Source organism: Cherax quadricarinatus, chromosome 4, assembly GCF_038502225.1.
Source record: "Cherax quadricarinatus isolate ZL_2023a chromosome 4, ASM3850222v1, whole genome shotgun sequence".
NCBI classification, from domain to species: Eukaryota; Metazoa; Arthropoda; class Malacostraca; order Decapoda; family Parastacidae; genus Cherax; species Cherax quadricarinatus.
In genome coordinates, this window is record NC_091295.1 from 36,887,932 (window position 1) to 36,914,414 (window position 26,483).

The 26,483-nt window shown below is 38.1% G+C and overlaps 1 protein-coding gene across 2 annotated transcripts in view; it reads right to left on the minus strand.

The window, feature by feature from the left end:
• Positions 1–25,977, minus strand: part of LOC138854176 (F-box/LRR-repeat protein 6-like) — a 79,944-nt gene extending 53,967 nt beyond the window's left edge. For both annotated transcript variants that reach the window (XR_011393396.1, XM_070095712.1), the window contains exons 1-3: positions 25,717–25,977; positions 23,604–23,771; positions 6,844–6,980 (exon numbers count right to left, since the gene is read on the minus strand). Coding sequence is in view for 1 of the 2 variants with exons in the window: in XM_070095712.1 (XP_069951813.1) it covers positions 6,844–6,980; positions 23,604–23,771; positions 25,717–25,794 (383 nt within the window). In the remaining variant the exon portion in view is untranslated. The remainder of the gene's footprint in view (positions 1–6,843; positions 6,981–23,603; positions 23,772–25,716) is intronic.
• Between the last annotated feature and the right edge of the window lie 506 nt (positions 25,978–26,483).

Genomic DNA, 26,483 nt, shown 5'->3' on the forward strand with positions numbered 1-26,483 from the left:
ACATCTAACAACTGTTCCTTGAATTCTAATGAATTCTTCAAAACATTTTTTTGTGTGACTAGTTAATGGTTGAAGTCGGACTGAAGTGTCACTTTACGTTTCATTCTCCTATGTGTGGGTTATTTGTGTACTGTTCTAGTCATGGTATTGTTTCTTTTTATTCTTCACTTTAATGCCTTATTCTAGCCAAGATTGAAGAAATAGCCATGATGTATTCTGCTGCTAAGGATTTTGCAGCAAAATATGAAATAGTTGTTTTTAATTTCTATTACTGACAGAGTATTTTGCAGCCAGCAAACAAAAAAAAAGCCTCGTCTGCCCCTCTGCTAATTACACATTAATAAACTTCTCTAATAAGTAGCTTAAAAGGTGTAAAATGAATTGAAGAACATATGGCAAAAACAGTTAGGTTCTCTGAATGTAAAACATTATATTTTGTAAAAAATACATGTAATTAAGTTTCTTGATATCTTACATTGTAAATAATATTGCTTGTTGATCTACAAATACATGCTAGACACTCACATCCTCCATAACTTTTTTCTTTTTTAACACCAAGGCAGGGTGACCCAAAAAGAAAGAAACCCTCCCCCCCCCAAAAAAAAAGAAACAACTTTCATCATCATTTAACACTTTCACGATCACTCACACATAATCACTGTCTTTGCAAAAGTGCTCAGATACGACAGTTTAGATGTCCCTCCAAACTGCCAATATCCCAAACCCCTCAATAAAAATGTAGTTACTAAATAAACTCACTTACAGTTGCCTGAGGGAAGCTGGGATTTGATGCTGGTATTTAACACAGTATACCATCTATTCCTTCTAGATACAAAAGGTACAGCATTCCATCCAGAGAAAACAGAGAAGTCTAATATGCTGCAAGTGACTATTATCAATTAAATACACAATCTTATCTTTACAAAATATGCAAAAAAAAAAAAAACTACCTCAGTCAACCAGACAAAGTGCTATTACACCATGATCACTCTTGTCAAAGACTTTTGTAAAGTCTGTGTATACTACATTTGCATTCTGTTTGTCCTCCACTGCATCCAAAACCATGTCACAGTGGTCCAGTAACTGCAAGAGGCAGGAGCAACCTGCTCTAAATTCATGCTGCTCTGGATGTGCAACTGTTGACAATCCAAGTGGTTGGTGATCACGCTTCTAAAAACCCTTTCAAAAAATTTTTACAAAGTGAAATGTCAGCACTATGAGTCTACAATTCTTTGCTACTGCTCTGCTGCCACCTTTGTGAAGTGGGGCTATATCCATTATTTTTTGTGGGGTGGTCTGATACTGGATGTGGTTTTTGCCTTGGATTTGACATATGCATCCCCAATGCATTCCAACTCCTTAAACCAGTTCTATTTGCAGATGACACTACTTATGTCTACTCCCATTCAAACCCAGCAATACTTAAAAATACTGTAAGCAACGAGATGCTAAAAATATATACTTAGATGATGACCAACAAACTCACTCTCAACATAGACAAAACATACTTCATGCTGTTTGGAAACATAGCCTTAAATATCCAACTTAATATACTGATAAATGGTTCCCTTATATCAAGACACACTGAGGGTAAATTTCTAGGTCTTCTCCTTGACTGTAATCTTAAATTTCATTCCCACATCCAATACATATCCAAGAAAATTTCCAAATCAGTAGGCATCCTTTCCAAGATACGATACTATGTACCACAAATGACACTCCTTACCCATTACCACTCTTTAATATATCCTTACCTCACCTGGGGATCAACCACAGCCAACCACCTTAAACCTTTAATAACCCAACAAAAAGCTGCTATGTGGATGATTACTAGCTCCTGTGCTTGACAGCACACTCCACCACTTTTCAAAAGCCTGAACTTGCTAAATATACAAGACATAAAGGGCCCAAAGATCTGGAACTCACTACCAGAACCAGTAAAGGATCCCCTGACTACTTATAAATTTAGGACTTTGCTAAAAAATCATCTTATCTCTCAATACTAACTAAGTCAACCAAAACAACTTCTAATTAGTTATACGTATTATGTGACCTCTAGACTTTTAAACATCTGCCAATCCATGAAATATTACTGTCTGAAGCATTATGAAATATTGGTTTTATTATGTGCAACTTCAAGATTATTATTCTTATCAACCTCCCCCTTGACTACTTCGCATTAGTATTATGATTAAATAAAACTGTAACAAAGTTAATCACTATTATCTTGTCTAGTTTTAAGTAATTATTATGTACTAGGATTAGTCTGCCCGAAATGCCCCGGCATGATAGTGGCTTTCTTTGTACTTAGCAAACCAAAATTGTAATTACACACTGTAACCTTTACAAAGAAATAAATCTTTATCTTTATCTATGAAAAGAAATATTTAAAATTTCTTTCAATTACATTAATTGCTTTAAGTTCCTTCTGTCTTTCCATGTTTCCTTACCAATGGCTCAATTGGTGTTATATGTTAAATTCATATGAAAGTATAATAAAGGAAAGCAAATGGACATATGGAGTCAGAGAAATCCAATGAGCATGTTTTCAAGATGATCGAATGGTTCTGATGTTCAGCAGCGAGCACAACAGTGGATGACTGAGGAAGAGAGGGAAGGAAAGGAGGGAGGGAACAAAGGAGGGAAGAAGGGGAGGAAAAGAGGGAGGTGGGAGAGGGCAGAAGAGAGATTTTTTTCTTAAAAAAAAAAAAAAAAAAAAAAAAAGTAAAATCATAGTTTCTTTTATACATACAGATGTCCCTCACTTCATGAGAATTTGCTATTATGCTATGTCCTATTTCTACCTAGTTCCACAAACACAATATACATCTGTCATGTGTGACTGGTGAGGTTCACAAAGTGAACTGAATTATTACTACTACAGTCATGGGGAAAGCACTAAACACATAGGGGGTCATACAGTGCCTGGGAAAATAGGAGGCAACCAGGTTTAATCCAAGAAATGGGGAGGTCAAGTACAATTCCTTGAATCAAAAGCCCCTCACTGGCATCAAGGAACCACCCTTAAGGGAGAAAAGTACATTGAAAATTCTTATTATGTACAAATAACTGTTGTAGGTTGGTAGACAGCACACACACTCTTCTGAGTTTTCTTTGATTTTATCTTAATAGTTCTTGGTCTAATTACTCTTCCTTTTATATCCATGGGGAAGTGGAATAAGAATCTTTCCTCCATAAGCCATGCGTGTTGTAAAAGTCAACTAAAATGCCAGGAACAATGGGCTAGTAACCCCTTTTCCTATAAAAATTACTAAAAAGAATAAGAACAAAATTGTCAAAGTGGGAAGTCTGAATGTGCGTGGATGTTGTGCAAATGATAAGAAAGAGATGATTGTGGATGTTATGGAGGAGGAGGAGCTGGATGTCCTGGCTTTAAGTGAAACAAAGCTGAAGGGGGTAGGAGAGTTTCAGTGGAGAGGAATAAATGGGATTGGGTCACGGGTTTCAAATAGAGTTAGAGCTAAAGAAGGAGTAGCAATAATGTTGAAGGATAAGCTATGGCAGGAAAAGAGGGACTATAAATGTATTAATTGAAGGATTATGTGGAGTAAAATAAAGGTTGGATGTGAAAAGTGGGTTATAGTAAGCGTATATGCACCTGGAGAAGAGAGAGGTGTAGAGGAGAGAGAGATTTTGGGAAATGTTGAGTGAATGCGTGAGGAGTTTTGAACCAAGTGTGAGAGTAATGGTGGTTGGGGATTTCAATGCTAAAGTGGGCAAAAATGTTGTGGAGGGAGTAGCAGGTAAATTTGGGTTGCCAGGGGTAAATGAAAATAGGGAGTCTTTAATTGAGCTATGTGTAGAAAGAGGTTTGGTAATAAGTAATACACATGTACATATTTTATGAAGAAGAGGATAAATAAATATACAAGCTACAATATAGCACATAATGAAAGTAGTTTGTTAGATTATGTATTGGTGGATAAAAGCTTGATGGGTAGGCTCCAGGATGAACACGTTTATAGAGGGGCAACTGACATATCGAATCATTATTTAGTTGTAGCTACAGTTAGAGTAAGAGGTAGATGGGAAAAGAAGAAAATGGCAACAACAAGCAAGAGGGAGAAGAAAGTGTATAAACTAAGGGAGGACGAAGTTCGGGTGAGATATAAGCAACTATTGGTAGAAAGGTGGGCTGGTGCAAGTATGAGTAGTGGGAGGGTTGAAGAAGGTTGGATGAGTTTTAAAAATGCAGTATTAGAATGTGGGGCAGAAGTGTGTGGTTTTAGGAGGGTGGGTGCAGGAGGAAAGAGGAGTGATTGGTGGAATGATGAAGTAAAGGGTGTGTGTGATAAAAGAGAAAAAGTTAGCTTATGAGAGTTTTTTACAAAGCAGAAGTGTTATAAGAAGAGTAGAGTATATGGAGAGTAAAAGAAAGGTGAAGAGAGTGGTGAGAGAGTGCAAAAGGAGAGCAGCTGATAGAGTGGGAGAGGCACTGTCAAGAAACTTTAATGAAAATATGAAAAATTTTTCGAGTGAGTTAAACAAGTTAAGAAAGCCTAGAGAACGAATGGATTTGTCAGTTAAAAACAGAGTAGGGGAGTTAGTGGATGGGGAGATGGAGGTTTTGGGTAGATGGAGAGAATATTTTGAGGAACTTTTATATGTCGATGAAGAAAGGGAAGTGGTAATTTCATGCACTGGCCAGGGAGTTATACCATCTTTTAGGAGTGAAGAAGAACAGGATGTGGGGAGAGGTGCATGAGGCATTATGTAGAATGAAAGGGGGTAAAGCAGCTGGAACTGACAGGATCATGACAGAAATGTTGGAGTGGTTGGTATTTATGTTTAATAAATGTATGAAAGAGGGGAAGGTACCTAGGGATTGGCAGAGAGCATGTATAGTCCCTTTATATAAAGGGAAGGGGGGCAAAAGAGACTGTAAAAATTATAGAGGAATAAGTTTACTGAGTATACCAGGAAAAGTGTACAGTAGGGTTATAATTGAAAGAATTAGAGGTATGAGAGAATGTAGGATTGCGGATGAGCAAGGAGGTTTCAGAGTGGGTAGGGGATGTGCAGATCAAGTGTTTACATTGAAGCATATATGTGAACAGTATTTAGATAAAGGTAAGGAAGTTTTTATTGCATTTATGGATTTAGGAAAGGCATATGATAGAGTGGATCGAGGAGCAATGTGGCAGATGTTGCAAGTATATGGAATAGGTGGTAAGTTACTAAATGTTGTAAAGAGTTTTATGAGGACAGTGAGGCTCAGGTTAGGGTGTGTAGAAGAGAGGAAGACTACTTCCCAGTAAAAGTAGGTCTTAGGCAGGGATGTGTAATGTCACCATGGTTGTTTAATATATTTATAGATGGGGTTGTAAAAGAAGTAAATGCTAGGGTGTTCAGGAGAGGGGTGGGATTAAATTATGAGGAATAAATACAAAATAGGAATTGACACAGTTGCTTTTTGCTGATGATACTGTGCTTATGGGAGATTCTAAAGAAAAATTGCAAAGGTTAGTGGATGAGTTTGGGAGTGTGTGTAAAGGTAGAAAGTTGAAAGTGAACATAGAAAAGAGTAAGGTGATGAGGGTATCAAATGATTTAGATAAAGAAAAATTGGATATCAAATTGGGGAGGAGGAGTACGGAAGAAGTGAATGTTTTCAGATACTTGGGAGTTGACGTGTCGGCGGATGGATTTATGAAGGATAAGGTTAATCATAGAATTGATGAGGGAAAAAAGGTGAGTAGTGTGTTGAGATATATGTGGAGACAAAAAACGTTATCTATGGAGGCAAAGAAGGGAATGTATGAAAGTATAGTAGTACCAACACTCTTATATGGGTGTGAAGCTTGGGTTGTGAATGCATCAGTGAGGAGGCGGTTGGAGGCAGTGGAGATGTCCTGTCTAAGGGCAATGTGTGGTGTAAATATTATGCAGAAAATTCAGAGTGTGAAAATTAGGAGAAGGTGTGGAGTTTATAAAAGTATTAGTCAGAAGGCTGAGGAGGGGTTGTTGAGGTGGTTTGGTCATTTAGAGAGAATGGATCAAAGTAGAATGACATGGAGAGCATATAAATCTGTAGGGGAAGGAAGGCGGGGTAGGGGTCGTCCTCGAAAAGGCTGGAAGGAAGGGGTAAGAGAGGTTTTGTGGGCGAGGGGCTTGGACTTCCAGCAGGCGTGCATGAGCGTGTTCGATAGGAGTGAATGGAGATGAATGGTATTTAGGACCTGACAATCTGTTGGAGTGTGAGCAGGGTAATATTTAGTGAAGGGATTCAGGGAAATCGGTTATTTTTATATAGCCAGACTTGAGTCCTGAAAATGGGAAGTACAATGCCTGCACTCTAAAGAAGGGGTTTGGGATATTAGCAGTTTGGAGGGATATGTTGTGTATCTTTATACGTATATGCTTCTAAACTGTTGTGTTCTGAGCACCTCTGCAAAAAACTGTGATTATGTGTGAGTGAGGTGAAAGTGTTGAATGATGATGAAAGTATTTTCTTTTTGGGGATTTTCTTTCTTTTTGGGTCACCCTGCCTCGGTGGGAGACGGCCGACTTGTTAAAAAAAAAAAAAATTGTTGATGGTCTGAGTTTAGTACATCTGCCATGGGCCTGGAATATATCATATTGTTTTCTGCATAAACGTATACCTGTACCAATATTAACTTAATAATGTAGAGCTAAAAAAAAAAAAGGCATGAAAATGGTGTTGAAACAGGTCTAGTAGGTCAATACTCTCATGCACCCACCATGACCAAACTTAAAAGGATAACAATTTTCAACATTTATTTTACTGAAATCCTTTTCCTTAATTTACTGTACATGTCATATAACCCTGATGTATTACATTTATGAATCCACCAAACTCACCCTCTGACATCAAGGAGACGAAGTTTATGAGAGTTCTTGAGAACTCGTTCTAATTCACCATCATTCATTCCAACACTTAGATTACCATCCACAGCCAAACTGAGCTCTTCTAACTCTGGGAACCCTGGTGCTGATGCCTGTGTAAAAAAACAAAACTTACTTGAATATTAAATTGGAAAAATAAAATATGATTAAAAACCACATTGCATAATCCCAACAATAATATATATTAAATATTTCAACTTTATTCCGCAAGTGATGAACATGTGTTATTTCATAGGCCTGACTGAAAAGACCATCAACCACGAGGCCTGGTCTGGGAATAGGCTGTTAATGCTGACCTGAAAAACCATTAACAGGCACACAACAGATAGTAAGAAAGTCATTCTATTTTTTTGTGTTAACTAGTCTTTTTGTGTATCTTCTGCTCTCACATAATTCCTCTTTTACTTGTTTATTTTTTCTTCACATCTGCATCTATAGAATAAAATTCTTTTGCCATCAAATTATACTTTAAATTCCTCAATTTGCCCAGCATTCCCTCAATTTGTTTGTAATCTTAGGCAATGATGCATACCTCCAGAAATCTTGATCAAACATTATATTATTGCATTCTTATTAATTTCTTCAAAAATATTTGCTTCTAGTTTCATTTTTGCAAAAAAAAAAAAAATAATAACTCCTCTACACACATGGTTGATGAAGCTGCCAAATTCTTAAATTTAATTAAAGGGTCATTCCATGTCAAGTGGACCAGGGGTCCCCACCTGACCATCTCTAATTTCGATAAAATTTTACATGAAGGTTGGCATTTATGTCATACAGTACTAACTTTGGGAAAATTTTAGTTCATGATATACAAGAGTAGTAATGCTATGGCCCTCAGAGTGGAGGAAGGTAAAAATTTCACCGACCTGCAGCACACAATCAGCAATGTTCAGGTTATTGTTGAGGCAGATCTAGAAAAGTAAAAGTTGTGTAAGTAAACATGCCTATACAACTTTTGGAGCTGATTTAATAAATCACAGTCCTCTAATTTATATGCTTTTACTTTTTTCACAGTATGAAGCCAAAGTAGGCAAAAAAAAACTGTCGCATAAAACTGAATCTTGAATTCAACTGCCTATATCTCTAAAGGAAAACATTATTTTAGTATGACATTATTGTAGCCAGCTATCCAAGTGGACAGCTACAATCCTAAAATATCAGACTCCAAACATTTTTATTTTCTGTGGTAATGGTACCATGAATGTCCTCACAGACCTCACAGTGAATTTTAGGCCCTTTTTGAAGATCAATAGAAAAAAGCAGCCCAACTAATTTTTTCAAAAACCTTCATTAGAAAGAGCAAACTGCCACAAGACATTACTAAAGTAACCTTCAGACTACATAACGAGACAGCAGCTAACTTCATAGCAGCTATGAATGACATCGATTGGCAAAATGAAATCGAAACATATACAGATATGAATTAATGTATAAATAATTTTCTAAAAAAAGCCCAAAGCCTCTATAACAAACATTGCCCCCAAAAATCTAAACAGATCACAGCAAAGGGACTGAATAGTCCCTGGCTAACACCCAGCATCCTCAAATCCATTAACACAAAGCACAAATATGAAAAACAGTATAGAATGGGTCAAATAACTAGAGAACAGTCTAAATGTTACTCGTCAGCTCTTACCAGCCTGATAAGAAGATCTAAAAAATTGCATTATGAAAATAGATTACATAACATCAAAGGTGATATGAAAAAAACCTGGACAACTCTATCTGAAATTCTTGGAACTAAAAAGTTATCCAAACACAAAACAATCAAACTAACAAAATCAGATGAGCCCCGACTCACACCTACTGAAACAGCGAACAGACTTAATGTTTTCTTCTCCACCATGGGAAAAAATCTAGCGAACAAAATACCAAGCGCAAACACCCATCCATCAGACTACCTCATAGGTACCTACCCAAATACGCTATTCCTAGCTCCAACCAAACCCATAGAAGTTACGCTCATCATAAACACCCTTAAAAACAAGGAAGGAGACATAAACAACTTGCCTGCTTTTATGTACAAAAAAGCTTCTCAAGTATTGTCACCAATTATTGCAACGCTCTTTAATAAATCCATTGAATCATCTACCTTCCCAACAATCCTCAAAATAGTGAGGGTCACTCCGATCCACAAAGGAGGTGACCAAGCTGACTTGAATAAGTATAGACCAATATCTAACTTACCACTGCTCTCTAAAATCTTTGAAAAATTAATTCATAGACGAATCTATTCCTACCTCGTCTCACACAACACATTAAGCCCTTGTCAGTTTGGATTCAGGAATAATAAAAGCACAAATGATGCTATCATACACATGCTAGAACTAATATATACCGCAATCAAAAAGAAAGAAGTCCCGCTGGGCATTTTCATTGATTTACGTAAAGCTTTCGATACAGTCGACCATGAACTGCTGTACTCCAAATTAACGCACTATGGCCTGGTCACAGACCGGGCTGCGGGGGCGTTGACCCCCGGAACTCTCTCTGGGTATGGTATCAGAGGCCACTCCCTCAACTACCTAAAAATCATACCTTAGTAACAGAACTCAATATGTGTATGCAAATGATGCAAACTCTTCCACCCAATCAATCACAGTAGGAGTCCCACAAGGAAGTGTCCTTGGACCACTCCTCTTTCTCATCTACATCAATGATCTACCGAACGCATCACAACTACTCAAACCCATATTATTTGCAGATGACACTACATGTCTTTTCCCACCCAAACACAGTCATACTAGCAAACACAGTCAATACTGAATTGCAGAAAATATCTGCCTGGATGATGACTAACAAACTTACCCTGAATACTGATAAAACCTATTTCATTCATTTTGGAAACAAAGCTGCAAATGATCCAATTAACATAACGCTAAACGGATCATCAGTCACAAGACTCTCAGAGGGAAAATTCCTAGATATCCACCTTCCACCTTGACAGTAGCCTTAAGTTCCAGACACACATACAACAAATCACCAAGAAAATCTGCAAGACTGTAGGCATACTATCAAAGATAAGGTACTACATTCCACAATCAACTCTCCTGGCTCTGTACCATTCACTCATATACCCTTATCTTACATATGGAATTTGTGCATGGGGATCAACAACATCCAATCACCTAAAACCCCTAATAACCCAGCAAAAGGCAGCAGTAAGAATGATAACAAATTCCCACTCCTGCCAGCATACTCCACCAATTTTCAAAAGTCTGAATCTGCTTACCGTTAAGAACATCCATACTTATTCATGTGCCTACTACATACACAGAACAATACATGCAAATATAAACCCTCCACTCAAACTTCTCCTCTCCAACCTAAACAGGACACATGACCACAACACAAGACAGATCTCTTTTTGATATACCTCGTGTCCATATCACACTGTGTAAAAACTCTATGCACATAAAGGGCCCCAAAATATAGAATTCATTACCAGATGATATTAAAGTAACCTGGACTGAAAATCAATTTAGGACTCTTCTCAAAAGCCACTTAATCACCCTAGACTAGACTAAACGTTAATACTCGGTACACACATACTCACTTATGTTCTACAACATCATAACTTCAACAATCACTTTGAACCTTTTATCTATTATTGAAATGAAAATAATTGAATCATTGTTTTCACAAAAAGCATTTTTGAATAGATGAATTTATCTTTTGTCTTATACAAATTTTGATTCACTTATAATTAATTAGTCAACTGTTCAACTATGAAATAATTACTATCCTACTGTACAACTATGATATAATATATATAACTATGAGGTAAGACAGAATACAGGATTGCAGATGAGCAACGAGGTTTCAGAGTGGGTAGGGGATGTGTAGATCAAGTGTTTACATTGAGGCATATATGTGAACAGTATTTAGATAAAGGTAGGAAAGTTTTTATTGCATTTATGGATTTAGAAAAGGCATATGATAGAGTGGATAGGGGAGCAATGTGGCAGATGTTGCAAGTATATGGAATAGGTGGTAAGTTACTAAATGCTGTAAAGAGTTTTTATGAGGATAGTGAGGCTCAGGTTAGGGTGTGTAGAGGAGAGGGAGACTACTTCCCAGTAAAAGTAGGTCTTAGACAGGGATGTGTAATGCCACCATGGTTGTTTAATATATTTATAGATGGGGTTGTAAAAGAAGTAAATGCTAGGGTGTTCGGGAGAGGGGTGGGATTAAATTATGGGAAATCAAATACAAAATGGGAATTGACACAGTTACTTTTTGCTGATGATACTGTGCTTATGGGAGATTCTAAAGAAAAATTGCAAAGGTTAGTGGATGAGTCTGGGAGTGTGTGCAAAAGTAGAAAGTTGATAGTGAACATAGAAAAGAGTAAGGTGATGAGGGTATCAAATGATTTAAAGAAAAATTGGATATCAAATTGGGGAGGAGGAGTATGGAAGAAGTGAATGTTTTCAGATACTTGGGAGTTGACGTGTCGGCGGATGGATTTATGAAGGATGAGGTTAATTATAGAATTGATGAGGGAAAAAAGGTGAGTGGTGCGTTGAGGTATATGTGGAGACAAAAAACGTTATCAATGAAGGCAAAGAAGGGAATGTATGAAAGTATAGTAGTACCAACACTCTTATATGGGTGTGAAGCTTGGGTTGTGAATGCAGCAGCGAGGAGGCAGTTGGAGGCAGTGGAGATGTCCTGTCTAAGGGCAATTTGTGGAGTAAATATTATGCAGAAAATTTGGAGTGTGGAAATTAGAAGGTGTGGAGTTAATAAAAGTATTAGTCAGAGGGATGAAGAGGAGTTGTTGAGGTGGTTTGGTTATTCAGAGAGAATGGATCAAAGTAGAATGACATGGAGAGCATTTAAATCTGTAGGAGAAGGAAGGCGGGGTAGGGGTCGTCCTCGAAAAGGTTGGAAGGAAGGGGTAAGGGAGGTTTTGTGGGCGAGGGGCTTGGACTTCCAGCAGGCGTGCATGAGCGTGTTCGATAGGAGTGAATGGAGACGAATGGTATTTGGGACCTGACGATCTGTTGGAGTGTGAGCAGGGTAATATTTAGTGAAGGGATTCAGGGAAACCGGTTATTTTTATATAGCCAGACTTGAGTCCTGGAAATGAGAAGTACAATGCCTGCACTCTAAAGGAGGGGTTTCGGGATATTAGCAGTTTGGAGGGATATGTTGTGTATCTTTATACGTATATGCTTCTAAACTGTTGTGATCTGAGCACCTCTGCAAAAACAGTGATTGTGTGTGAGTGAGGTGAAAGTGTTGAATGATGATGAAAGTATTTTCTTTTTGGGGATTTTTTTTCTTTTTGGGCCACCCTGCCTCGGTGGGAGACGGCCAACTTGTTGAAAAAAAAAAAATCTATTTACCCATGTGCAAGTCCTACTCAAATCCATCCCCTCTCACTCATGTATTTATCCAACTTAAATTTGAAAGTACCCAAGGTTTTAGCCGTGATAACACTACTAGGAAGACTGTTCCACTCATCACTACCCTATTTCCAAACCAATACTTTCCTGTATCCTTTCTAAATCTAAACTTGTCTAATTTGAATCCATTACTGCAGGTTCTCTCTTGGAGGGATATCCTCAAGACCTTATTTATATCCCCTTTACTAAAACCCATCTTCCACTTACACACTTTGATCATATCTCCCCTCATTCTTCGTCTAACAAGTGAATGTAATTTAAGGGTCTTCAATCTTTCTTCATAAGAAAGATTTCTAATGCTATGTATTAATTTAGTCATTCTATGCCGAATGTTTTCTAATGAACTTATGTCCATTCTGCAGTATGGAGACCAAAACTGAGCTGCGTAATCTAGGTGAGTGAGGCCTTACTAATGATGTATAAAGCTGTAAGATAACCTCTTAAATTCTGTTGCTTACACTTCTTAATATATATCCCAATAATCTGTTTGCCTTATTACGTACACTTAGGCATTGCTGTCTTGGTTTAAGATTACTGTTCATTATAACCCCCAAGTTGTTTTCGTAATCTGTATGGGTAAGTTGTACATTATTTAACTTATAAGTGCTAGGGTTATGGACACTCCCGAGCTTCAGAACCTTGCATTTATCTACAATGAAATGCATCTGCCACTTTTCTGACCAGGTACTGAGTTTGTCTAAATCCTCTTGAAGTTCCATGATATTTACATTTGAATCAATTATCCTACCTATCTTTGTGTCATCGGCGAATTTGCTCATTTCACTTGTAATTCCCTCATCAAGATCACTAATGTACAGTGTACCCTTGTTTCTCATAATTAATCTGTTCGAGAGAGCGTGACTATTATCAAAGTTGACGATTTGCGAATCCATTTTCCCCATAAGAAATAATGTAAATCCAATTAATTCATTTCAGACACTCAGAAGTATCAACAACAATTTTTTTTTTTACCTTAAAGATAGATTTACATGCACAAAAGAATGAACATTCAGCATGACAGTTACCTTTATTGAAGGCTGTTGTTGATGAATAGAAGACAGGGAGAAGGAGAGAGGGAAGAGAGGTTACTGTTTGGAAGGGGAATCCCTATCCAAAAGGACTCTAGGTCACCTCAGGGGTCACTTCCCTAGCTTAAATACAGATTTACATACAGAAAAGAATGCCAAATAAATGTAAAGCACTAATAAAATGTATAAATGAAAATTTAACATCACACTTACCTTTTATTGAAGACTTTTGTTGGTGTATGGCAGACGGGGCAGAGAGGGGAGGCGAATTTATTGTTGGAAAATATGACACTAATATCAACTCTACAGCTTATTTATCTACCACAATTCAACTAATATGACATAATAAACAATATTAATTACATAGAAACATGGAATATACTCTATAATGAATAAAATAAGTCATTATGAATGTGACAAGAGGTGTTGTGTTGTGTTGTTGTTGGGTGTATAAGGGTCACCGAGAGTAAGCCATCCATAATGGTGGTGAAGCAGTAGCTGAGGCGGCGGTGTTTTCTGTAGCCCTATATAACTCCAACAACATTGGAGGAGTTAGCAGAATCGCTGAATCACTGAAGAAGGCACCCTCTACCACCATCACAACCACTACCACCCTCTACCACCTTCTATCACACTCACAACTGCTACCACCATCACTACCACCTTCTACCACCATCACTACCACTGTCTACCACTATCACAACCACTATCACTACCACAACTGCTACCACTCTCTACTACCATCGCTACCACCCTTTACCACCATCACTACCACCATCACTACTGCCCTCTACCACCATCACTACCACCCTCTACCATCATCAGTATCACCCTCTACCACTATCACAAATGCCAGCACCCTCTACCACTATCACAAATGCTAGCACCCTCTACCACTATCACAACTGCTAGCACCCTCAACCACCATAACTACCACCCTCTACCACTCTCAAGACTGCTAGCACCCTCTACCACCATCAATACCACCCTCTACCACTATCACAACTGCTAGCACCCTCTACCACCATCACTACCACCCTCTACCACTATCACAACTGCTACCACTCTACCACCACCACCTTCATATTTTTCTACAAACTTCTCCTTAAATTATATGTGTTTCTCACATTCTTTACCAAAGGGCTGGAACTAGAAGCTTTCTTTGGAGCCATGGTGACTTGTTTAGCAGTTGCAAGCACTAAAACAAATGGAATATTATGAAATGTATCGTATGAACTCATGGGATCATCCTCACTCACTGATAAACAATGACACACTGGCTGGGAATGGAGTGTGAGGTGGCTCGGGGCTGTGTGTACACGTTCCAGACAAATGACTGTTTGTGAGTCAAACGACGATTCGTGAGTCAATGTTTTGACGAAAATAACGTTATGATTTTCGAAAATTACGACTTTCGAGCCTTACGATTATCGAGTGTCCACTGTATATTATAAATAACAATGGCCTCAAGACTGATCAGTGTGGAATACCACTTGTTACAGATCCCCACTCAGATTTAACCCCATTTATGCACACTCTCTGCTTCCTGTCTGTAAGCCATGACTCGATACGTGAGAGCACTTTTCCCCCAATGCCATGAGCTGCTACTTTCTAAATTTAACAGTCTTTGGTGTGGTACTCTAAAAAGCTATGGCTTGGGTAGCATAAAAAAAAAATAGGTAGGGCAAATGTATGTCGATGGATGGATTTGAGAAGGCATGCCCAGTTTGGGTCAACAGGCCTGCTGCAGTGTTCCTCCTCTCTTATAAGAACATAAGAATAGAGGAACACTGCAGAAGACCTACTGGCCCATACAAGGCAGGTCCTTATCAAAATGACCTCTACCCAACGCTACCCAAGAATTTACTCCCGTCCCCAATGACACAAATCAAACCCAGCACCTCCCACTCATATATAACAACGGTCCCAAATAGGTTAACAGGAGGCTAAAGCATCTATTAGGGGGGAAAAGGGGAATTTATAGGTGCATCAGAAGAGGAGAGGTTAATCTTACTGACTAATATGCTCAGCTTAAAAGAGAAGTAAAAAAGGGGATTAAAGAGGCTAAACCTGACTATGAAATTAGAGTTGCTAATGAATCAAAGACCAATCCAAAGGGGTTCTTTCAAGTGTATAGGACGAAGGTGAAGGAAAAGTTAGGACCTCTGAAAATTGGGAATGGACAGCTGAGGGACAACGAACTGGAAATGTGTTCCTTATTTAATGACTATTTTTTGTCAGTTTTTACACAGGAAGACACAAATGAGATTCCAGAAATTAACAATTTTTCAGTTCCTGATGAATTCAAATTAACTAATATTACTGTCACGAGGGACATGGTTATCAAACAGATAGACAAACTGAAGCAAAATAAGTCCCTGGGGCCCAACGAGTTGTTTTCCAGGGTACTTAAGGAATGCAAGATGGAACTTAGTCAGCCTTTAACGAGTGTGTTTAATGCATCCACCCTTACTGGTGTTGTGCCAGAGTTGTGGAAGATGGCTAATGTGGTTCCTATATTCAAATCAGGGGATAAGTCCATTCCTTCAAATTACCGTCCAAAAAGCCTGACATCTATAGTGGGCAAGTTATTAGAATCAATTATAGCTGACATTATTAGAAGTCACCTTCAAGAGCATAATTTGATTAATGAATCTCAGCATGGGTTAACAAGAGGTCGTTCCTGCTTGACAAACTTACTGGCGTTCTTCAATAGAACATTTGAGGCAGTAGACAGCGAAAAGAATATGATATTGTTTATTTGGATTTTAGTAAAGCCTTTGATAGAGTACCTCACAAGAGATTCTTAACCCCTTCAGGGTCCAAGGCCCAAATCTGAAGTGGTGCCCCAGTGTCCAAGAATTTTCAAAAAAAAAATTTGTTATTTTTTCTTATGAAATGGTAGAGAATCTTTTTGTGAAGGTAATAAAACAAAAAGTACAAAATTTGATGGAAAATTGACGAAATTATGCTCTCGCGAATTTTGATGTGTCAGCGATATTTACGAATCGGCGATTTTGCCGACTTTGACTCCCAGTTTAGGCCAATTACATTATTCCAGTCAACCAAATTCTTAGCTATTTCACTAGTATTACTTCTATTCTATCGATTGAGCACAAGAAATCGCCAAGTCAACTGTTTCAACTATGAAATAAAGTGATCGGAAATTGTTAATTTGGCCAATTTAACACAAAGTTCAAAATATTCCAATTTCAAAATGGGGTCCAGAATAAACAATGTAGGTATTCCTGGAACTAAACTAACATTTCCTCTGTTCATTAGTTATGTTTTGAGGCTTTACAAATAAATTCCATTTTGATTTTTTATTCACATAATGAATTTTTATTCACACCAAAAAATAGAAGATTTACTGTTATGCAATACTGTAATAATTGTATAAATATCATCACCATATTTGTGAATGTATATTAGACCCACCAGTTGGTGTGTATTAGATGTGTGAGGTCGTTTGTTTACTCTTGAATATCGGCAAAAATTTAACATTTCCTCTACTTTGAGCTCAGTTTCAAGCCATTTCCAGTGCTAAAACAAATAAAAATCATCTCTATTTCTGTAATATGCCTTCCATTCTATCAAATGAGACCAAGAAATCGCAAATACAACTATAAAAAACATACGAAAAAACACTACAAAGTCGCTGTTTTAATCGAAAAATCATGATTTGTTTTTTTTCTCTCATTATACACAGCGTGCTGCAGGATCTGTTTTATGTGGTGCACACATACCACATAGATGTATTCTCTCATATCTAGGCCCAAATGTACCACTCACAGTTTATCAGAGTGAGCTGAGCTCATGACGTAGATCTACGGTTTGGACCCTGAACGTATAGCCGTAGATCTACGGGACGGACCCTGAAAGGGTTAAGAAAAGTGGCAGCTCATGGTATATGAGGTAAAGTTCTAGCATGGATAGAGTCATGACTTACCAACAGAAAGCAGAGAGTTTCCATTAATGGGGTCAAATCTGAATGGGGATTAGTCACTAGTGGCATTCCACAAGGATCAGTTTTAGGCCCTCTCTTGTTCATAATTTACATTAATGACCTTGATGAAGGGAATACGAGTGACGTGAGCAAATTTACTGATGATACAAAGATAAGCCATATGATTCATTCTCAGGAGGATAGCAATGAACTCCAGGAGGATTTGGATAAATTAATATCTTGGTCTGAAAAATGGCAGATGAAGTTCAATGTGGATAAGTGTGAGGTACTAGTCCTTGGTAATGAAAATAACCCTCGAAGCTATAAACTAGGTGAAGTAGAGCTTGATCACACAGAATGTGAAAAAGATTTAGGAGTCATGGAAAGCAGAAATCTAAAGCCAAGACAGCAGTGCCTAAGTGTGAGCAACAAGGCTAACAGTTTAAGAACATAAGAACATAAGAAAGAGGAACACTGCAGCAGGCCTGTTGGCCCATACTAGGCAGGTCCATCACAATCCATCCCACTAACAAAACATTTGCCCAACCCAATTTTCAATGCCACCCAAGAAATAAGCTCTGATAACTCTTTTTGCTGATGATACTGTGCTTGTGGGAGATTCTAAAGAAAAATTGCAAAGGTTAGTAGACGAGTTTGGGAGTGTGTGTAAAGGTAGAAAGTTGAAGGTGAACATAGAAAAGAGTAGGGTGATGAGGGTATCAAATGATTTAGATAAAGAAAAATTGGATATCAAAGTGGGGAGGAGTATGGAAGAAGTGAATATTTTCAGATATTTGGGAGTTGATGTGTCAGTGGATGGATTTATGAAGGATGAGGTTAATTATAGAATTGATGAAGGGAAAAAGGTGAGTGGTGCATTGAAGTATATGTGGAGACAAAAAATGTTATCTATGGAGGCAAAGAAGGGAATGTATGAAAGTATAGTAGTACCAACACTCTTATATGGGTGTGAAGCTTGGGTTGTAAATGCTGCAGCGAGGAGGCGGTTGGAGGCAGTGGAGATGTCCTGTCTAAGGGCAATGTGTGGTGTGAATATTATGCAGAAAATTCGGAGTGTGGAAATTAGAAGGTGTGGAGTTAATAAAAGTATTAGTCAGAAGGCTGAAGAGGGGTTGTTGAGGTGGTTTGGTCACTTAGAGAGAATGGATCAAAGTAGAATGACATGGAGAGCATATAAATCTGTAGGGGAAGGAAGGCAGGGTAGGGGTTGTCCTCGAAAAGGTTGGAGGGAGGGGGCAAAGGAGGTTTTGTGGGCGAGGGGCTTGGACTTCCAGCAAGCATGCATGAGCGTGTTAGATAGGAGTGAATGGAGATGAATGGTATTTGAGACATGACGAGCTGTTGGAGTGTGAGCAGGGTAATATTTAGTGAAGGGATTCAGGGAAACCGGTTATTTTCATATAGTCGGACTTGAGCCCTGGAAATGGGAAGTACAATGCCTGCACTTTAAAGGAGGGGTTAGGGATATTGGCAGTTTGGAGGGATATGTTGTGTATCTTTATACATATATGCTTCTAAACTGTTGTATTCTGAGCACCTCTGCAAAAACAGTGATAACGTGTGAGTGTGGTGAAAGTGTTGAATGATGATGAAAGTATTTTCTTTTTTGGGATTTTCTTTCTTTTTTTTTTGGGTCACCCTGCCTCGGTGGGAGATGACTGACTTGTTGAGAAAAAAAAAAAAAAAAAAATTGTCTAATTTGAATCCATTACTATGGGTTCTCTCTCGGAGAGATATCCTCAAGACCTTATTTATATCCCCTTTACTAATACCCATCTTCCACTTATACATTTCGATCATGTCTCTCCTCATTCTTCATCTAACAAGTGAATGTAACTTAAGGGTCTTCAATCTTTCTTCATAAGGAAGATTTCTAATGCTATGTTTTAATTTAGTCATTCTACGCTGAATGTTTTCTAATGAATTTATGTCCATTCTGTAATATGGAGACTAGAACTAAACTGCATAATCTAGGTGAGGCCTTACTAATGATGTATAAAGCTGTAATATAACTGCTGAACTTCTGTTGCTTACACTTCTTGATATAAATCCTAGTAATCTGTTTGCCTTATTACGTACGCTTAGGCACTGCTGTCTTGGTTTAAGGTTATTGCTTATCATAACCCCCAAGTCCTCTGTATGGCTAAGTTCTACAATATTTAACTTATAAGTGCTAGGGTTATGAACACTCCTGAGCTTCAGAACCTTGCATTTATCTACAATGAACTGCATCTGCCACTTTTCTGACCAGTTACCGAGTTTGTCTAAATCCTCCTGAAGTTCCCTGATATCTACGTTTGAATCAATTATCCTACCTATCTTTGTGTCATTGGCGAATTTGCTCATTTCACTAGTAATTCCCTCATCAAGATCATTGATATATATTATAAACAACAATGGGCCCAAGACTGATCCCTGTGGAACGCCACTTGTTACAGATCCCTACTCGGATTTAACCCCATTTATGGACACTCTCTGCTTCCTGTTTGTGAGCCATGACTCGATCCATGAGAGCACTTTTCCCTCAATGGCATGAGTTGCCACTTTCTTTAACAGTCTTTGGTGTGGAACTGTATCAAAAGCCTTACTAACATGTAAGTAAATAATATCAAATTCTTTATTGTGATCAGCAGCTTCAAAAGCTTTACTGAAGAAAGTTAATAAATTAGTTAGACAAGAATGGCCTCTCATGAATCCATGCTGAGTATCATTAATCAGATTATGCTTATCCAGATGGCTTCTTATAATCTCAGCTATAACTGACTCTAGTAATTTGCCTACAATTGAGGTCAGGCTTACTGGGTGGTAATTTGACGGTAATGCAAGCTTTAAAGATATGAATTACATTAGCCATCTTCCACATATCAGACACTACACCTGTTTGAAGAGATAAATTAAAAATATTAGTTAATGGTTCACAGAGTTTCATTTTGCATTCCTTAAGAACCCTTGAAAAAAGCTCATCTGGTCCCAGCGACTTATTTTGCTTCAGTCAGTCTATCTGTTTCATAACCATTTCACTAGTGACTGTGATGTTACATAATTTATCTTCTTCAGGCCCACTATAAAAATTAATTATTGGGATATTGTTAGTGTCTTCCTGTGTAAAAACCGAGAGAAAATAATTATTTAAAATTGAGCACATTTCATTCTCTTTGTCAGTAAGATGCCCATAGTTATTTTTAAGGGGACCTATCTTATCTCTAACTTTTGTTCTATACACCTGGAAATAACTTTTTGGGTTAGTTTTCGAATCCCTAGTAACTTTAATTTCATAGTCCTGTTTAGCTTTTCTTATCCCCTTTTTAACGTCTCTCTTAATGTCAATGTACTGATTCATAAGATGACCCTCACCTCTTTTGATATGCCTATAAATTCCTTTCTTATGCCCTAAAATATATTTGAGCCTATTACTCATCTATTTTGGATCATTTCTATTTGATCTAATTTCTTCATAAGGGATAAATGTTCTTTGGGCAGCATGTATAGTGTTCGGAAAACTGTCATATTGATAGCTCTCTTCGTTACCCCAGTCAACAGATGATAAGTGTTTTCTAAGCCCATCGTAATCTGCTAAGCGAAAATCTGGGACTGTTAGTGAGTTATCCCTACTATCATACTTCCATTCAATGCTAAATGTAACTGATTTGTGGTCGCTAGCACCAAGTTCTTCTGAAATTTCTAAATTATTAACAAGGGATTCCCTGTTTGCCAAAACTAAGTCAAGTAGGTTATTTCCCCTTGTAGGTTCTGTAACAAACTGCTTCAAAAAACAATCCTGAACTACTTCTAAAAAGTCATTAGATTCTAAATTCCCAGTCAGAAAATTCCAATCAATATTACTGAAGTTAAAGTCCCCTAGAATTACAATGTTATTGTGCCTTGTGGCCTTAAGAATTTCCTCCCAGAGTAGTCTTCCTCGGTCTCTATCCAAGTTTGGGGGACGGTATATCACGCCTAAAATCAATTTTTCATGCCCCTCTGAAAATTCTACCCAAACAGACTCAGTATGTGTTTCAGACTTTATACCCGTTTTTATGCAACAGTTTAAACGATCACGGACATAGAGTGCCACCCCACCCCCCTTCCCAATATTTCTGTCTACTTGGAACAGTTTAAAACCCTGAATGTGACATTCAGCAGGCATGTCCCTATTTTTCATATTAAACCACGTCTCAGTTATGGCAAAAACATCAGTGTTACCCGCACTTGCAACTAATCTCAATTCGTCCATCTTATTTCTCGCACTACGACTATTAGTATAATATATTTTCAGAAACCCTCCTTTCTCTTTTTTCTTCCTACTGATTTCTGTTCCTCCACTATGCCTGTTACTCTCCTTATCACCTAATGCCATTGGCTTTCCTATGTTCACCAATAACTCTACCTCATTCTGCTTATAACTGGTTTCCTTAAACTATCGCTACACTCAGAATACATTGATTTTCCACGAAAACCCATACCACTATTTCTAGTTTAAAGACCTAACAGCTCCCTCCACTGCGTTGGCCAGTGCTCCCACCCCTAACCTAGATAAGTGAACCCCGTCCCTGGCATACATGTCATTTCTACCATAGAAGAGGTCCCAGTTGTCTATGAATGTTACTGCAATTTCCTTACAGTGTTTGGCCAGCCAGCAGTTGACACCAGTTGCCCTGGACAACCATTCATTTCCAACTCTTCTCCTGGGCAAAATGCCACATAACACAGGGTTCCCACCCTTCTTCCTAATTATCCCTATTGCTGTCCTATACCTGCTAATCAGGTCTTCACTCCTACGTCTGCCAACATCATTGCCTCCCGCAATGAGGCAGATAATAGGATTGCTCCCATTACCTTTCATAATGTTGTCCAGACGGCTAACAATATCCCCCATCCCAGTCTCAGTAAAACATACCCTCTGCCTCCTCTTCCTGTCCCTAAGACAAAATGCCCTATCCATAAATTTCACTTGACTGTCCCCAACTAAAACAATGTTCTTACCTTCACTGATGGAGTTCGTAGTGATGTTTTCGATGGTCTTCGTTGGGGTTTCAAGGGATGTCAACCCACCCTCCTCTGCCAATGATTCCTTGGTACTCATTGTGACGTTTCCAGTAGACAACACATATTTGTCTGGTAGCACCGAAAATGGGTTGGAAGTCTCTACAGCAGTCTTCTGGATCGTCGTTGTTTCCACCACTCCAACAGTCTTCTTGATTTTCAGCTTCGTTCCATGTTGGCCGGCCACTGACCAGGTTCCTCTCTTGACCTGAAGACTCACAACAGGAGGAATACTTTGAATCCTCTTGTTTTCCTCCGTCATTCGCCGTATCTCAAGCTTAGCAACCCTAAGCTCCTCTTTTAGCTGCTGGTAGAGTTGCTCAAGAGAGGACATCTTGTGCAGATTCATGGAGAATACACTGGACAGATCTTCACAGAGCTAAGTACAGATTTATCTCAAGAAGTATAAGTAACAGAAGTCCAAAAGTTATTTTACAGCTCTATACATCACTAGTGAGACCTCATTTAGATTATGCTGCTCAGTTTTGGTCTCCTTACTACAGGATGGATATTGACTCATTGGAGAACATACAGAGAAGAATGACTAAAATGATTTAGTGTGTAAGGAATCTCCTGTATAAAGATAGACTTAAAGCCTTAAATCTCCACTCTCTGGAGAGACGTAGAATGAGGGGAGATATCATTGAAGTGTATAAGTGGATGATGGGTATAAACAAAGGAGATATTAATAAAGTACTGAGGGTGTCAATCCAGGTAAGAACCAGAAATAATGGATTTAAGTTGGATAAATTTAGATTTAGAAAGGACATAGGTAAGTACTGGTTTTCTAACAGAGTTGTGGATGCGTGGAACAATCTTCCCAGTAGGTATGTCTACTTACACAACTTTTATGCTTCAAGATCTGCCTCATCAATTACCTGACTACTGTTGATTGTATGCTGTGGGTTGGTGAAATTTTCATCTGCCTCCACTCTGAGGGCCATAGCATTACTACTATTGCACATCATGAACTAAAATTTTCCCAAAGTTAGTCTGGTGTACACGCCAACCTTCATTTAAAATTTTATCGAAATTGGAGATGGTCAAGTGGGGACGATTTTTAAAATTGGTCCACTTGACTTGGAATGACCCAAAACATTTATTGAACATTTACAGCCATTTTTCTTTGACCCTATAAAGAATTTTATATCTTAGGATTTGACTTAAATAAGATAAAAGAATTACATCACTTTCTAGAGAAATAAAAGTATATGAAAAATTTGTCATATATAGTCACATCAATGAAGTCAAAATACATACCTGTTCTTGTAAGGATGTCGCACTAAGTCTAACAAGAGAGTTGGTAAGTCTCAAATTCTTCATCTTCGTGCACCCTTTTTGTAACCTTTCGATGTTGATTAACACACAATCACGCCCCACTGTCATCACATTTGACAAATCCAATGTTTGGAGATTGGGGCAATTCTCCTGCATTGGTGAAAGAAGTCATATTAACAAAATAAAATACAAATCATAGTGTAAAATCATAAATCAATTACATTTTTTTTTTTTTGCCAGGGGAAATACAAATTACTTGTGAAACATACTAGGCACGAATGCTGGAATATACTCCTAGAGGAGGTAGTGTATGAAAATCTACCTTATTTAAGAACTGTGTGTGTGAATAATTACCTCTTCATACTTACAGAAGTAATGCTAATCATGTCTTATCTTCTATAATACATTTATCATAAATATATTTTTGTATAGCTTCCGGTAGGTGTACTATGCGACACTGCCTCTTTGAAGCCGTTTTATGTACCATTCTATTTGTAAAAAACAATTCCTATTATTCTTTCTGCATTGCTTTTTCAATAATGATACTCTGGCAACTCTTCTCGAAATTATTAGGCTCTGAAGCATCATCCCTATATGTTTTCTCTCATCCTTTCATGAACTTGAATGGTTATGTAGTCTTTACTCCTCTGTCTTGCCAGAGGCGCACCTACACTACAGCTAAGATGCCCCTCCAAACTGAAATATCCCCACCCCTCCTTCAGAGAGCAGGCATTGTATTTCCCACCTACTGGACTCAAGTCCAGCTAACTGGTTTCCCTGAATCCCTTCATAAATGTTACCTTGCTCACACTCCAACAGCATGTCAAGTTATAAAAACTACTTGCCTCCACTCACTCCTATCTGACATGCTCACACATGCCTGTTGGATGTCCAACCCCTCTCACACACAAAACCTCCTTTACTCCCTCCCTCCAACCTTTCCTAGGGCAGTCCTAACCCCTCTCTCCCTCCATTACAGATTTATACATCCTCCAAGTCATCCTATTTTGCTCCATCCTCTCTTAAATAATCAAAACACCTCAATAATCCCTCTAGATAATACCTTTAGTAACCCCACACCTCCTTCTAATCTCCAAACTACAAATTCTCTGCAAAATATTCACACCACACACTGCCCTCAGACACAACATCTCCACTGCCTCCAGCCTCCTCCAAACTTCAACATTTAAAATCCATGCTTCAAACCCACATAAGTGTTGGTGGTACCACTATACACTGATACGCTCCCCTTTTTGCCTCCATGGGTGATGTTATTTATTGCCACCGATGCCTCAATGCACCACTCACCTTTTTCCCCTCATCAATTCTATGGCTTACCTCATCTTCCACAGACCCATCTACCAATAGGTCTACTCCCAAATATCTAAACACATTCACTTCTTCCATCCTCCTCCTAATCTGATATCCAATCTTTCATTACCTAATTTTTTTGTTACCCTCATCACCCTGCTCTTTTAATTTCCTTTTTTTACATACCCTCCCCACTTCATTCACCATCCTTTATAACTTCTCTTCAGAATCTCCCAACAGCACTATGTCATCAGCAAAAAGCAGTTCCAACAACTCCCACTTTGCATTAGATTCTTTATCTTTTAACCCCACACCTCTCCCCAACACCTCAGCATTCACATATACAATATAGGACAACAAAATCATAAGTTTGACAATAAAAGCAAGTCTTACGGTCATCCCTACAAATTCGTAGACTTCCTTATTTATGGTTTTGATTATTCAGTGATTTTACCAGTGAGTAGCCAATGAAAAGATTCAATTATCCAACAATTTTTTGGCAGTACCTATTTTTCCAGGTTCTGTATATGACCCCTGAATTGAAAACCAACCATGAGATTGCATTCAATAGATATACATACATGTATATAACATAGATCTGATGTCTGAAACACAAAATGAACCCAAATCTGAAACACTTGTTATGTAGATATAAATTTGTATTATTCACTGTTTTTGGTTTCAAGGGACCTGTAGAAACATAATCCCCTGTGAATTTGTAGAGACGACTGCACTTCTGTTCATTATCTTAGTTTCTTTAAAGTTATTTCATATAAATACTCACTGATAATGACTTAATTAATGATGGCATGTTGGACAGAGTATTGTTTGCCAAGGTGAGATGAGTCAATCTTTCTTTCATGGTTGATGCTAAATCTGACAAAGTTTGTTGACCCACAGCACACCGAGGAGTTGGCTTATGAGACTATCACGAGGAGGAAAAAAACAATACAGGTCAAAGATTAGTAATTAATGTTTTTATGCAAACTAAAAGGTATCTGTACAAAAGAATACAAGATATTTTTGTTAATTTTTTAACACACTAGTTTTCTTCCACTTAGGTAGGGGGACCCTTCCCCCTACCAAAAAAAAAAAAATCACTATCATTCACTCAATTGCTGTGTTGCCAAAAGTGTGCTGATATCACAGTTCAGATGACCCTCCAAACTCAACATCCTCATCCTCAGTCAGGGGGAAAATATGTGGGAAGAGTCCATTATATACTAACTAGCTGATGCTAAGAGAAAAAATACTGTATTTATGACAGCTTTTATACAAATTATTGTTCCATATATGAGGCATTAATACTTTCCTGTTATTGTTCAATATATGAGTTGTTATTGTTCTCACTTACTGTTCAAAATATGAGGAATTACTTCTCTTCTTTCAACAAACCAGCCATATCCCACCAAGGCAGGGTGGCTCAAAAAGAAAAACAAAAGTTTCTCTTTTTAAATTAAGTAATTTACAGGAAAAGGGGTTACTAGCCCCTTGCTCCCAGGGTTTTAGTCACCTCTTACAACACGCATGGCTTACGGAGGAAGAATTCTG